Source organism: Embiotoca jacksoni, unplaced genomic scaffold, assembly GCF_022577435.1.
Source record: "Embiotoca jacksoni isolate LCO1_2020_lvr unplaced genomic scaffold, fEmbJac1.0.p SCAF_2, whole genome shotgun sequence".
NCBI lineage: Eukaryota > Metazoa > Chordata > Actinopteri > Embiotocidae > Embiotoca > Embiotoca jacksoni.
This window is the reverse complement of record NW_027185340.1, coordinates 25,227,177-25,242,593: the sequence shown is the minus strand read 5'-3', so window position 1 is coordinate 25,242,593 and position 15,417 is coordinate 25,227,177. Positions and strand designations below refer to the sequence as shown.

The 15,417-nt window shown below is 44.7% G+C and overlaps 1 protein-coding gene across 1 annotated transcript; it reads right to left on the bottom strand.

Annotated features, from left to right (window-relative positions):
- Window positions 1-13: 13 nt before the first annotated feature.
- tmprss3a (transmembrane serine protease 3a) lies at window positions 14-15,417 on the bottom strand. Its single transcript, XM_069155312.1, has 13 exons — window positions 15,337-15,417; window positions 14,604-14,838; window positions 12,762-12,875; window positions 11,983-12,099; window positions 11,129-11,252; window positions 10,319-10,438; window positions 8,127-8,173; window positions 7,142-7,307; window positions 5,817-5,986; window positions 5,582-5,677; window positions 4,540-4,682; window positions 2,826-2,978; window positions 14-116 (listed from the first exon to the last, which is right to left on the bottom strand). The coding sequence occupies exons 1-13, from the start codon at window positions 15,415-15,417 to the stop codon at window positions 72-74; spliced, it is 1,611 nt and encodes a 536-aa protein (XP_069011413.1). The 3' UTR covers window positions 14-71.

Genomic DNA, 15,417 nt, shown 5'->3' with positions numbered 1-15,417 from the left:
TACAGGGGTTTTATTTTGTCAGAATACGGGAACGTCCAGGCAGAACGTGGTGAGAAGGAAGCCGAGGTGCTTCAGTTGGCGGTTCTCAGAGCAGGAACACTGCGAGCCTCTTCTTTCTGAAAGACACACAAATGGAGAACTTTAACACGCATGGTTAACACACATGTACACCGATGTGAAGGCACGGGGAGGGGTGGGGGGTCACGATCCGGTCTTTGGTAACACAACTGGCAAGATGTGAGTTTGTTGTAACGCCACCTATGGCTCCATCTTCACAAACTTAAGCTGAATGTTAGGCATCTTCAATAGTGCCCTGAACATTAAAACTATTGCACCACAGTATCCATCTGCATCACCTGATCCATGTTTTTCTATCTCCCACCTGGAATGTGATCTGCTCTAAATATGCTGTCGACGCTGTCCTGTTCTCTCTCTGCTCTCTCACCCCAACCAGTCGAGTCAGATGTTCTGCACCTCTGAGCCTGGTTCTGTTGGAGGTTTCTTCTGTCAAGAGTTTTTTTCCTTCCTTCTGTTGAAGATTTCTTCTGTTAAGAGTTTTTTCTTCTGTTAAAAGAGAGTTTTTCCTTCTATTGGAGGTTTCTTCTGTTAAAAAAGAGTTTTTCCTTCTGTTGGAGGTTTTGCCCTGTTAAAAGGGAGTTTTTCCTTCCTTCTGTTGGAGTTTTCTTCCATTAAGAGGTTTTCCTTCTGTTGGAGGTTTCTTCTGTTAAGAGAGTTTTTCCTTCTGTTAGAGGTTTCTTCTGTTAAGAGTTTTTCCTTCTGTTGGAGGTTTTGTCCTGTTAAAAGAAAGTTTTTCCTTCCTTCTGTTGGAGGTTTCTTGCGTTAAGAGGTTTTCCTTCTGTTAAGAGAGTTTTCCCTTCTGTTGGAGGATTCTTCTGTTAAAAGAGTTTTTCCTTCTATTGGAGGTTTCTTCTGTTAAAAAAGAGTTTTTCCTTCTGTTGGAGGTTTTGCCCTGTTAAAAGGGAGTTTTTCCTTCCTTCTGTTGGAGTTTTCTTCCATTAAGAGGTTTTCCTTCTGTTGGAGGTTTCTTCTGTTAAGAGAGTTTTTCCTTCTGTTGGAGGTTTTGTCCTGTTAAAAGAAAGTTTTTCCTTCCTTCTGTTGGAGGTTTCTTGCGTTAAGAGGTTTTCCTTCTGTTAAGAGAGTTTTCCCTTCTGTTGGAGGATTCTTCTGTTAAAAGAGAGTTTTTCCTTCTGTTGGAGGTTTTGTCCTGTTTAAAGGGAGTTTTTCCTTCCTTCTGTTGGAGGTTTCTTTTGTTAAAAGAGAGTTCTTCCTTCCCCTTTAAACGGAAATTCTTAAACTGTTGGGTCCCTCTGTATGATGCTGTAAGTTTCTGTTGTAAGGACTTTACTGCCTTAAGTGCCATGAAATAATCTGTGATTTGGAGCTATATGAATAAATTGACTTGAGTTAATATATGCTAATTAGTTGGGTGTGGCTGTCTGACTGGTCAACAAACATGGTACGTCTCAAGTCAAGGGAAACACCCGAACTGTATACTGTATGCTCTTCTGCTGTTACTTCCACTACCTGCAGCTCGTGGTGACCCTCCATCATGGTGACTTTTCTTCAGGATGTCGGTCTGTTCACACATCACAATGCATGCTTTAAGGCCTTTGTATTTTTTTCTTTAACTCATCTAAACATATTTACTAGGTCACAAATTCGCACCAGGTGTATGTTGTTCTTAAAGTTCGATTTTTAAATGAACTAGAGGGAACTCCTTCAAATCTGTGCTGATGATTGTCGCTGGTCTGATGGGGAGAGTGGTTGGTTTCTATGTGGTCTGTGAGACTCAGAGTCTGAACCATTTCAGCAGCTTGGTGTCAAGTGAAGCATTTCAAAGCTTTCACCATATAAAGGCGTCTGAAATGAGGCCGATACCCTGACCACCTGCTCCGCTCAGATTTCATTACGGAGAAGAACCAGCTGTTGGGCCAACATCACACAACCGGGTCACCAACAGCTGGTCTGTAGGTCGAGGTTTAACGGAGATAGTCGACTCTTTAACTGCAGGTTTTCGTTAAACTCTCCTTTAAAATTCTTTGAGATGGAAATGCTTGAACTGTTACAGCTTTATATGAATTGCACAGTGATTATAGTCAGTGAGGTGTGACAGAGAGGCAGCATGAACAACACTCAGTTTCACAAAGAGACTGTTAATGTGGCCCCAGCATGTGGCACTCATATATTAACATACAGGGGTGCTCAAGAGAAGCCTTTAGAATTTAGATATTTCATCATGAATATGACCTAAAACATCAGAAGTCCTAAAAGTAGATTGAGAGAACCCAATTAAACGAGTGAGAAAAACATTATTTATGTTTATTGAGGAGACTGATCTCGTATCACTGATCTGTGAGCAGTAAAAGTCTGTGAACCTCCAGAGTCATCAGTTAGTTTGAAGGTGAGATCAGAATCAGGTGTTTTCAATCAGTACGATGATGGTTATCTATAAAACGTGGTATTATCATGGTTATCTGTTAACGTGGTAGTATCATGGTTAACATGGTGGTAGTATCAGTGTGATGTGTTAACGTGGTGGTAGTATCATGGTTATCTAACCACCACATATGTATGCATTCAAACTGTAATATTAATGTTATATATGATAGTTTGTCAGTCATAGGGGCTTATGATGTACTTTTTACTGAACTACACTTGTGAAAGCAGGACTGTTACTGATTATTAATAAAAGTACTTCATCTATAGGCCTCGTCCTTTGTGGCTTGAGACAAAGGTTCAGGACCAGTGAACCTCTGGCGCCACACCTTGGTCCTGAAAGAGGACCTAATTTGTCCTGCACTGACCTCCATCTGTTGGCGGATCCAGCTGAGCGACTGTGTTATGCGAGTGTAAACGCCCGGCTTGTTCCTCAGAGCGCAGCCACTTCCCCAGCTGGTCGCCCCGATCAACTTCCAAACAGACGAATCCTCACAGGCCAGAGGACCTCCGCTGTCCCCCTGAGGGCACGCAGGCAGGCACGCAGGCAGGCAGGCAGGCAGGCAGGCAGGCAGGCAGGCAGGCAGGCAGACAGACGCACGCATGCACGCACGCACACACGCATGCACGCACACACACACACACACACACACACACAGTTAAGAACACAGACATAGAGGGGGAGTCCACATTTTACAAATTTAGGAAACCTAGATTAAATCATTACATTTCCTTTTACCAAAGCGAAGTACAACCCCGTCTCCAAAAAAGTAGTGACGCTGTGTAAAATGTAAATACAAACCTAATGTAATGATTTGTAAATCCCATAAACCCATATTTAAATGAAAACATGAAATCTATTTTATTGTTTTATGAAAAATATCTGCTGATTTTAATTTTGATGGCAGCAACACATCTCAAAAAAGTTGGGACAGGTTCAACAAAAGACTGGAAAAGTTGTGTAAAGCAAAAAAAAAACACCTGGTGGAACATCTGACAACTAATCAGGTTGCCATGGCAACAGATCAGGAACATGATTGGGTATAAAAAGATGATTTCAGAGAGGCAGAGTCTATCAGCAGTGAAGATGGGGAGAGGTTCACCACTCTGTGAAAGACTGTTTGGGAAAATAGTTCAACAATCTAAGAATAATGTTCCTCAAGGTAAAACAACAAAGAATTAGTGGATTTCATCGTCTACGGTTCATAATATCATTAAAAGATTCAGAGAATCTGGAGAAATCTCTGAACACAAGGGACAAGGCTGGAAACCAATATTGGATGGTGGTGATCTTCGGGCCCTCAGGCAGCACTGCATTAAAAACACACTATTCTGGAGTGGAAATCACTGCATGGGCTCAGGAACACTTGTGAAAACCATCGTCTGTGAACACAGTTCATCGCTGCGTCCACAAATGCAGGTTAAAACTCTCCAAAGAAGAAACCACATAGAAACATGATCCAGAAACACCGCCGCCTTCTCTGGACCGAGATCATTGAAGATGGACTGAGGTGAAGTGGAAAACTGTCCTGAGGTCTGATGGATCACAATCTGAGATTCTGTTTGGAAATCATGGACATCATTCAGTATTCATTGTTTTTAACTGCAGTTAGTGTAAATGCCCACATATGGACCAGATGCACAGTATGACCACCCGAGTGTCTGAGTGCATCTCTGATTGAGCTGGATTGGAGTGAGTCTGGAGGCGGCCTGCAGCTGGACAGTCTGTCCACTCAGAGAACTGTAGTTACAATGATACCTTCCATTATTAGTGACAGTCTCCAAGTTTGAGTGCCATGTAAAACATGATCAGTGTTCATATCCTGGATGGTTTAATAAGAAACACTGGACTAAATGTGTATATGCCCAAAGAGGTACAACAGTAAAGAGCTGCTTTATAATGTGGGGACCAGCTGAATCAGGGTCACATCAGTTGTGTTCCTCTGTTCCAGTAAATTAATGTGTTATAAGTTTAATTTGAAACTCAATAATCTCCCGTTTTAAACAGGGTTGTAATGAGTGCTGTGGCTCTGACATCACACCACACCATAATGGTTAATGCCTAAAGGAGATCAGATTTACCTGACACGAGTCGATTCCTCCCTCCAGGTATCCTGCACAGATCATCCAGGAAGAGATTAAGCCCCCGTAAACCTCTGGTTGGTTGCAGGTCTTGGTGGAGATGAGAGGAACCGTGGCTGAGCGCAGAACCACACTGGTCTCTCCTGGGAAAAGCACATCATTTAAAGCCCGTGCAGCTGCACGTAAAGTTTAAAATACACCTTCTCATTCAACGGTATTTCTTTACTTTCACTATTTTCTACCTTGTAGAAAAAACAGAAGACATCAGAAAAATAGAACATGGATGTTGGTCTCCAAATGAATCCAGCAGGCCCATGAGGATGTAACGACTGGAAACGGTCTTCAGGGAGGCGTGGTCAGACCCAGATATTCTCTCAGGGAATCTGTGCCGGTAACACCTGGAAGGCTCTGAACCAACCAGCAACCATCAGTGATGTCATCGTTGGTTTGTGAACGTTATGAAGCATCCAGTTCAGATTCTGTCCGTCACCATCTTTGCTAGTTCGGAGCGGTTGGAGCAGGAAGTGACCATATTTGGACGAGCTGGGGGAGGAGCCAGCGGTGGATCTGACTGATCTGATTGGAAACCTGACGATACTACGTCCCGCCCACCGATAGCTGTAACCTGACTGCACCACAGGCCTGTCAATCAAACAGACACGCCCCCAAAAACAGGTCTTCTTGAATCTTCTTTTCTAATGAATGAGGGATTATTTTCAGATGGACCTCCAGAAAACTAATAAGAAGGAGTGACTTTAGCTAACAACACCGAGATAACTGATGGACACATTTTATTCACTTTGGATTTGATGAGAGAAGTTGAATGGGAGTCTATGGAGCCGGAGGCTTTTTGGAGCCGACCTCTAGGGGCACTCGGTGGTATTGCAGCTGAAAACACTTCTGCATCGGCCTCATTTTTCAGACCTGGAAGCTACGAACACTTTTGTAAACAGTCTGTGATCTGAACATGTATATTCCATGGTCCAATCCAGGATGGGAAATTGTGTTGGTTTCCTTTCAGTACCTCCAGGTTCACACTCACCATCTTCCTCTGTGGCCCCCCAGCCAGAGATCCAGCACACGGTCCCCTCCTTCAACTCCTCCCCGTAGTTGGGCAGGCAGATGGGCTCCACCAGACCTACAGTGGAGAGACAATGAACTACACCTCCCAGCTCACCAATCACTCATCCAGCTGATGTGATGCTCCAGCTGGGACTGAAAGGATGCAGCAGACAGACGCTGATACTGAAGTGAGAAAGGTGAGGACTTAGTGGTACCGTTGAAAAGGAGCGGCCGGGCCAGTTTCATCAGTGCGATGTCGTAGTCCAGTCCTTTGGGTCGATAGCGAGCATGGTACACGATACTCTCCACAGCCAGAGACTGGGCCCCGTGGAGGAGCTGCTCTGTCAGCCCCACGTGGACCGCCCACAGCGAGGAGTTTTCAAACCTGATCACAAACAGCACAAAATCCAGATGATGGAATATTTATTGGAGTATCGTGAGGAAGGCAGGAAGTCACAGACACCCACTTGGAACTGCTTTCCTTCTCAGTCTGTTGTGAACACGTCTGTGTGTTATTTTGATGTAATTTCTAACACAAGCCTGGTTACTGGACCGAGGTCAGAGGTCAAAGGTGTTCGTGGGGAGAAATCTGATGGCAGCTTTTCAATCTGTAACGTTCCATGAAGACGTGTTTGTGCTTTCTTCTGTATTCGTAGTCGGTAATCAGGTCCAATGTGCTGACTCTACACTTCAGTCCCACTGCTCAGCTGGCAGTTTGGATCCTTTGAGTAAAGGTTTGACAAAATGTTGAAGTGTAAAACCAAAGAACTTTCATACTTTTCTGTATCCTGCACTAAGTTGATCCAATGAAACGATTGATTTAAACTTCTCTACTTGTTTTAACAGCTCGATACATTTTCAGATCTGTAGTTTTTCTGATCCTGCAGCAGGGATCGGATGTCTGTGACACTTCACTTCAAAATACTGGAATCTTTTTCCATGAACGATGATGGTGATGGTTCACCGCCCTGACTTTGAGCCCTTCACTATCTGTAGTTCCACCATGACGTTAACATTTTTGGCATTTAGTAAATTGTCTGGACAAACATTCGATGGATTTCCAAGCAATTTTAAGGATTTGTTAATAATAATTAATAATTGATTTGTTCAGTGCTGTCTAATGATACTGAATATGGTGGTCAATGCTGATTGGCTAGAAGCCGCTCCAAAAGTTTCAAAGTCGCAGCAAACCATCTATTAATGGGTCTAATAACACCCATACAGGTCATACAGATAATCGAATGAATAAGATGATGAAATTCAAACATATATGTAATGTAATGTGTGACTGTGTTCACTGGTAAATCCAATGGGCCAAAAATAAAATAACTATCAGCCTTTTTAATGACTAAATTTCTGTTATTGGTGGCTATGCTAACATTAGCTGTATTAAGCGGTACACCAACAACCTCTTGGATCTCAGCATCCCTCCGACCGATGCGGTGGACTGACCACCTGACCGTCACCGACATCCCCAGAGCTCTGCTGCTGGCGTAGATGAACACCTGATCTTTCTGGGTAACCTGCTTTCCTGACTCACCCGTACATGCAGTGTGCTGCAGTGAGGATCCAGCGGGAGGTGATGATGGAGCCTCCACACAGGTGTTCGCTCTTGAAGTGGAGGCTGACCTGCCAGGGGAACTGACCCGGTCTGGAGATATTACCTCCAACAATACGAGTGTTGTACTGAGGCCTGGAGCCACACTCTGAGGACACACACACACACGCACACGCACACACACACACACACAAAAACAACATGGGTTACAGATCAATAACGGCCCTGTGCCAACACAAGTTCACACACCAACGCATCATCCCACCATTAAGAAGATTCTCTCTGACGAAGAGACAAAAAAATACCCTGCAAATTCTGCATTTTCTATGCACATTTAACTAAATCACAATTTGTATTACATTTTGCCTCTCCTACCACAGAACCAGAGCACCGGGTCACTCTGCTGTCAATAAAATAATTTTGGTATCAGTCTGCGAACACTTTTTAATCCAGGCCACAATTTATAGTTTAATATTAGAGAGAAAACCAACAATCCAACAAGCCAACAATCCAACAATTCCCACTTGAGTGACAGCGGGGAGGAAAAACGTTCTTTTAACAGGAAGAAACCGCCAACAGAATCAGACTTGTATGCCTGGACTGGTTGGGGGGAGCAGAGAGAGAAAAGAACAGCATGGAGAGACAACAAAGAATAAGTAGTGGGCAGGTTGGTGAGTCAGTGAACACGGATCAGAACCATGCAGCTGCAGAGAGACCTGAGGAAGGTGCAGGGAGAGGAAACCGGCCTCGGCGGTGTCTGAGCCCAGCCGAGACCGACCCGATGACATCACAAGCCACATAAACACACACATGCACACTCAAGTTATTCACGATCTTCCTTATGAACATCATGACACAAACTTTATAGATGCAGACGACTTGTCTTGGAGGGCTGAAGTGTACAGAGTAGACTGACAGACACATCCCAGCATGCAGCAGCACAGCACAGCACACCGTGTCTTCTCACCCAGACATTTCAGAGTGGTCACCGTCCCCGAACTGCACTGAGTCTTACTGCAGGGACACAGGAAGCGGAGGACAAACCCCAGAGAAGCTCAGCCAACATGAACAGGTCTGTTAACGTCCAGTGACTTTACACACCAGAATATACAACAACGGACAACAGCTCCACTCAAAGTCAGTCAACTTATTCAACAGGAACATTTAGTCAAGCGCTGTTTAAGGTTCTGGCTCTTTATGCAAATTATTTAATCAGATCAGGAGAGAGACGGACATTTCCCAGCATGCCCTGAGGCCGGCCAACGCTATCGATGGCTACGTTCAATGACGTCACAGCAAGTCGGGCTTCAAGACTGACAGAAATCCAACCGGCTGCACTCTGCATCGATCACCGGTGAGTGAATCTGCGAAACGAGCCCGTTTAGATTCAAAGCCTCAGAGATGTTCAGACCACAGACTGGATATCAAAGTGTTCGTAGCTTCAGGTCTGTAAAATGGTTCCGATGCAGAAGTGTTTTCAGCTGCAATACCACCGAGTGCCACTAGAGGTCGGCTCCAAAAAGCCTCCGGCTCCATAGACTCCCATTCAACTTCTCTCATCAAATCCAAAGTGAATAAAATGTGTCCATCAGTTATCTCGGTGTTGTTAGCTAAAGTCACTCCTTCTTATTAGTTTTCTGGAGGTCCATCTGAAAATAATCCCTCATTCATTAGAAAAGAAGATTCAAGAAGACCTGTTTTTGGGGGCGTGTCTGTTTGATTGACAGGCCTGTGGTGCAGTCAGGTTACAGCTATCGGTGGGCGGGACGTAGTATCGTCAGGTTTCCAATCAGATCAGTCAGATCCACCGCTGGCTCCTCCCCCAGCTCGTCCAAATATGGTCACTTCCTGCTCCAACCGCTCCGAACTAGCAAAGATGGTGACGGACAGAATCTGAACTGGATGCTTCATAACGTTCACAAACCAACGATGACATCACTGATGGTTGCTGGTTGGTTCAGAGCCTTCCAGGTGTTACCGGCACAGATTCCCTGAGAGAATATCTGGGTCTGACCACGCCTCCCTGAAGACCGTTTCCAGTCGTTACATCCTCATGGGCCTGCTGGGTTCATTTGGAGACCAACATCCATGTTCTATTTTTCTGATGTCTTCTGTTTTTTCTACAAGGTAGAAAATAGTGAAAGTAAAGAAATACTGTTGAATGAGAAGGTGTATTTTAAACTTTACGTGCAGCTGCACGGGCTTTAAATGATGTGCTTTTCCCAGGAGAGACCAGTGTGGTTCTGCGCTCAGCCACGGTTCCTCTCATCTCCACCAAGACCTGCAACCAACCAGAGGTTTACGGGGGCTTAATCTCTTCTTGGATGTTCTGTGCAGGATACCTGGAGGGAGGAATCGACTCGTGTCAGGTAAATCTGATCTCCTTTAGGCATTAACCATTATGGTGTGGTGTGATGTCAGAGCCTCAGCACTAATTACAACCCTGTTTAAAACGGGAGATTATTGAGTTTCAAATTAAACTTATAACACATTAATTTACTGGAACAGAGGAACACAACTAATGTGACCCTACGGGACGTAGTATCGTCAGGTTTCCAATCAGATCGGTCAGATCCACTGCTGGCTCCTCCCCCAGCTCGTCCAAATATGGTCACTTCCTGCTCCAAACCGCTCCGAACTAGCAAAGATGGTGACGGACAGAATCTGAACTGGAGGATTCATAACGTTCACAAACCAACGATGACATCACTGCTGGATGATGACCTTACTGATGGTTGATGACCTCACTGATGGTTGATGACCTTACTGATGGTTGATGACCTCACTGATGGTTGACATTTAATTGTATCACTCATCGTAGGAGATGACCTCACATGTGGAAGCAGGAGGCTCGTCTACGTATCGTCTACGTATTCAGATAAAAACATTGGAAGCGATGCTTTTCACTCATTTCTGGTTATAGAGAAACAGTTCAAGCAGTACCAGGGAGCTTTAATGACTATTATGCAGCGCTGGGGTCCCTTCAGTGCACAGCTGTAAGAAGCAGTCAGGATTATGTCATCACGTTCAGCCCCAGATACAGTTTAGGACACTTGGACTCGTGAAGTCGAGTCGAGCTGCTTTGCATCATTCATGTGGTCATCAGCGTAGTTAGTCTGCAAACCTTTTCCTTCATGTAAATGAGGAGGATCCGTTTACCTGAAGGTGGCTGCATTCTGGAGCTTGATGATCTGAGCCTGGCTCAGGTTGATGGACACCAGGGGGGTCTGCAGCTCCTGTTCAATGGACGTCAGAGACACAAAGAAGGACTCCACGTACCTGACAGACAATAAGACAACAAGACAACAATCTGTTTTTCATGTTGAAGTATGAGAGCCGGCACTGATTTCCATGTCACAGTAAGAGTCTCTAATTCAGACTGGGTGTTGGGATTCCTGTTTTATTTTGAAGTCTTCCTCGTCTCTTCTGTTGTTTTTCTAAGTTCTACTTCCTTCTCTGTGTCTATCTGTTCAGTTTTTTGTCTTCCAGCTGCAGCATCAGTGCTTCTGTTGAGTCACACTTTGTCCTGTTGTTGATTGAGTCACTGAATTCTTGAAAACACGTTGAGCCGGATAACTTCCCTGAGTACTGTTATAAATCACTGTGCTGTTTTAATGCAGAAAGGAACGCTCTGTGCATGACAAGTATTATAGGGATTATGACGGAAGGAGGAAATCAGGTTATGGAACAACATTCAAAACTTGTTTGCCCTTCACACATGCACAGGTGTACAGAGATGTTAAAAACGTCATGTAGGAGGAAGGACATGAAGCTTCCTCCATCAACATGACATAAATCTGAGCTTTTTTTTGTGTGTGTGTTTTTGACAGTGGACTGGATAAACGTGTTAGACCCTCAAACTGTCGGTTAACTTCTCAAAGCTGGAAAACTTCTGAATGATGCGATGAAATCTAGATGAAGCTGAACAAGATGAACATCACAAGTAGGAACCAGACAGTGAATCCAAACCTGGAGTATCCCAGCTGCTTGCAAGCAGAGACGCCCAGCGAGTTGTTCCAGTCCTCTGAGCAGACTGTCCTCCATTCTCCTCGTCTCTGAACCTGCAGGACGGAGCTCCGCCCACTCAGACGCACTGACACACACACACACACACACACACACACACACACACACACACACACACACACACACACACACACACACACACACACACACACACACACACACACAGATTCACATCAACTGAGAGGGCTCTGTGTGTATCTGTCTGCAGGTGTGTTTGGGAATCAAAACCAACAGTACTGTTTAGATTGAAGTTATTAGTAGCTGATATACAACCCTGTTTTCAAAGAAGTCGGGATGCAGAACGCAATGATTTCCAAATCACATCAACTGATCAAAGACAACATATCAAATGTTGAAACAGAGAAATTTTTATTTTTGTTTTGTTTTATGAAACATATCTGCGCATTGTGAATTTGATGGCCTCTAAAAAGTTGTGACAGGGTCAACAAAAGACTGGAAAAGTTGTGTAAAGACCGTCTGTGATGGTACAGGATACATTAGTGCACATGACTTGACCTGTCCGTGGTGTTATGGTATGGGTACTCGGAGCAACAAAAAGGACCAAAGGAGAACCGATTTCAGGTATTGGTTCACATCTAATAGACCGATAACAAGTAAAAGCAACGTTATGTTACCTAGGAAGCACTGACTGGGTTAGATCAAGCCTGGATTTATTAATTCTACTTTTGTGAAACAATCTGACAAACCACTATGGTTGTGTTGAGTATATGTGTGTGTGTGTGTGTGTGTGTGTGTGTGTGTGTGTGTGTGTGTGTGTGTGTGTGTGAGTGTGTCACCACAGCCAAGTTCGTCCTCCTCGTTGTCACAGTGCACGACTCCGTCACACTGAGCCGAAGTCCTGATGCACTGAGATGAAGATCCACAGCGGAACTTCCCCAAACAGCTCAGACCCACTGCAGACAGACTGATAATAATCAGAACCAGACCCACTGCAGACAGACTGATAATAATCAGAACCAGACCCACTGCAGACAGACTGATAATAATCAGAACCAGACCCACTGCAGACAGACTGATAATAATCAGAACCAGACCCACTGCAGACAGACTGATAATAATCAGAAGTGCCAGTACAACACAGAGTAAATTGAAGAAGTGTTAGTTATGCATACTGGTGAGTAACTTCCCATTTCAACCACTGGGTTCTCCACCGAAGACCAAAACCCCAAACACAAATTAAAGATGGCTGCAGGATAGATGCAGCAGAGCACCAGCAGGTGAGTTCTAAAATGTACGCTAATCTGGGTCAGAGTCTTCAAACAGTTAACTAGCTGCAACATTTGATAACAAATATTAAACATGATGATCTGAATCATGTTGGCCAAGTATTCTTTGTTCCCTAAAATAGTGTCACTGTGTAAAAAGGCAGTTTGTTCTCTGTTCATAGAAGCGAGCTGCAGTTAAAGCTGTAGGTGGAGGAGCATTTGTCAGTGACCTCATCCTCTCTGACTGCACTGTGTGGTTGTATAACAGGTAAGAACGCCATCAAATATTGATGGAACGAAGGTGCTCCATGCTGCATTGGTCCCATATTGGTTCACACTGTGCTGCTCACCTCCGAGGCCGATGCCGAGAGCGAGAGCGATCACCACGACGAGGCACGTGGCTACCAGCAGCTCGAAGCGGTGGGCCAGCACTCTGCTCCTCCAGCCTTTCTCACAGTCGTCCTCTGGGGACAGACAGAACATTTGGTGTTTGCTTGAGTGTTGCAGCTCCAACAGGGAGACGGTGAGGAAACAGCATGAAGACACGAAACACTGGGGACAGGTCGGATTTCTGAAGGACACTCAAACTGTACAGTCCAGCTTCATCCACTCCTACTGGAAATATAACTCTTCAGTCCCCCGTAAATCTTCCATGGTGGGCTCTGTCGTTTTTAATAACTGCGTTTATCAAACAGGTGTAAATATGACATTTATCTGCCTTTTCAGCAGCAGATTAAAACACACTTGGTGCTTTTGTCATTACAGTTCTGGAGGAGTTTGCTGCTACCCGTTCTACCGCCATGCAACCTGCAGCCTTCAGTCTGTCAGAGTGAATAAAAGTGTGAACAAAGATGAATCATTTCTTCTTCTACAAAGATGATTCTCAAACAGATTTGTTGGTAGAAAAAAAGAGAAATAATTGAATTATTGTGATATTTCAGACAGTTTTCTTGAATTAGTGTCACATGTTCAGCGTTGTAATCAGTCATTGAGGCTGTTTAAATGGAGAACTATTTTGAGTAATTACTCCTCTCAGCGGGCCCCCGGACCTGTGGGGTACCGCAGGGGTCCAGCTTGGGTCCACTTCTGTTTTCACTGTATGATCTACCTCTTGTATCATCTGAAAAACACTCCGTATTTCCGGTGATGATCTTCAGATATACCTGGAGCTGAAACCCGACATGGCCTCTTCTCCAAAGTCTTCAATACGTTTTCTGATGTTAAAACGTGGCTCTTGTTAAACTTTCTCACTCTCATTAAAGGTGAAACAGAGATTTTGGTGCCCTCCAGCAATCACATGATCCTCTGACATCTTATCTCAGTCCTGCTGTAAACCACATGAACACAATCTGAGTCTGTGATTCTTCTTTTAAATCAGACCTGCAGATTAAAGCCAGTTTACTTCAGCTAACAGTTTTAGCTCAGGTCAAGATCTTCTGTTCTTTTAAAGATGTTAAGAAGGTCTCTGGTGCATTTATTACTACGACAACGCTTCGTATTTCGGGCTGGATGATAATATCCGTGTTACAGTTGGTGCAGCGAGGCTTCTGATTGGTACATGAGAGCCCATTTTACTGTTCTTGGAATCTGAACATGTTAAAAGATTCATTTGAAAGTTGAAGTGTTTTAACTGGAGCAGCCCGGTAGCCCAGGACACTCGCTCAGATCACCTGACCAGCAGCTGATAGTTGTTCGTAGATCTAAACTGACGACTCCTGTTGTTTTCGAAGCCACAAGATGGACTCTTGTGTGATTTTGTGATGTCGTTGAAGTCAGGTTAATAACTACATACTGTACTGCTCCTTCAATAAATTCTTACCTGGGTTGCTTTCACATGGCCGTTTGGTACCAGCAGAGTTCAACTTCTTCTGACCTACTGAACAATCCTCCAGTCTTCAAATACTGTAAAACTCACTAAATATACATGAAAGAGTCCCGATGACACAGCAGATCATTACTTCGCCCACCTACCTTGCTACCATAACCCTGTTGGTCAGGGAAAAGTGAACGTGAAGAAATCAAAGGAACAAAGAGCTAAACGCAGGAACACCCAACTTCTTCTGTGACACATGGAGAGCTATTCTCTGTTAATGTCACGTCATTTCACCTCCCTGTAACTCCGCCTCTGAACAGCGATCTCCATACACATTGTTTCTGGGTGCACGGCCTCCTCTACAGCCTTCGAGTCTCACCGTGGATGAACGGCTGCACCTTGGTGATGGGCATGGCCGGGCTGGGTGCGGCTGCAGCCGGGAGCTCTGCGGGTTTGGCAGGATCTTCCTCTGATTGGGGCTCAGCTGCAAAGCCGCCCAGGGGGCTGATGTTCAGAGTGTTGGGGGTCTCTACAGCGGGGAGGTCCTCCTCCGTCACCGACACCACCTCTATCTTGGAAGGATCTGGTTGCTCCGGAGCCTCTGCAGCAGGTTCCTAAATAAAAAGAAGAGAGAACATGTTGATTTGCTTAAGAGAGCAGAGAGTTTGGATCCGACGTCTTGACAAAGAGATGTTTGACAAATGTGACTCGAGGGCTCAAATGTCTAAATCTTCAAATTGTCAGAAAAGCAGAAATCTCTTGGTTTGACCCGGCGATTCGACATCGGAAGTGTTTCACATGGTCACGGGGGGGGGGGGGGGGGGGGGGGGGGGATGGAAGTCCAGCTCCGGAGCATCGATGAGCTCCAACGGAAACCCAAGATACATTTGATGTTTGTGATGTGTGATCTCACCACCGTGTTTCTGATTGAGACGTTGGTCTGTTTTTGATGTTCCCACTGAGAGAATCTGAGACGGGTTCAAAGTGATTCATTCTCTAACTTTGAAATGTTTTGATTCCTCTGGAAGGTTTAGTATTTTTGATGGACCCTCTTTGTCATCGCCGTCACTAAGAGCAGACCACTGCATTAGGAACACCTTCACCTCACTCACATAAAACCAGCACTTTGTTCTCGTCCCCTCTGCAGCTGTGAAGGTAGACTGAGCCCGGTCCAACACTAACAGGAACCTCAT

What these genes read in the sequence shown, in the direction of transcription:
- tmprss3a (XM_069155312.1), bottom strand. Translation starts at nt 15,417, where the DNA reads ATGAGGTTCCTGTTAGTGTTGGACCGGGCTCAGTCTACCTTCACAGCT. An exon ending in GGTGCAGCCGTTCATCCACG is followed by an intron (nt 12,876 to 14,603) that starts GTGAGACTCGAA and finishes GTCTGTCCCCAG; the next exon opens with AGGACGACTGTGAGAAAGGC. An exon ending in CAGAATGCAGCCACCTTCAG is followed by an intron (nt 8,174 to 10,318) that starts GTAAACGGATCC and finishes GTGTCCCTGCAG; the next exon opens with TAAGACTCAGTGCAGTTCGG.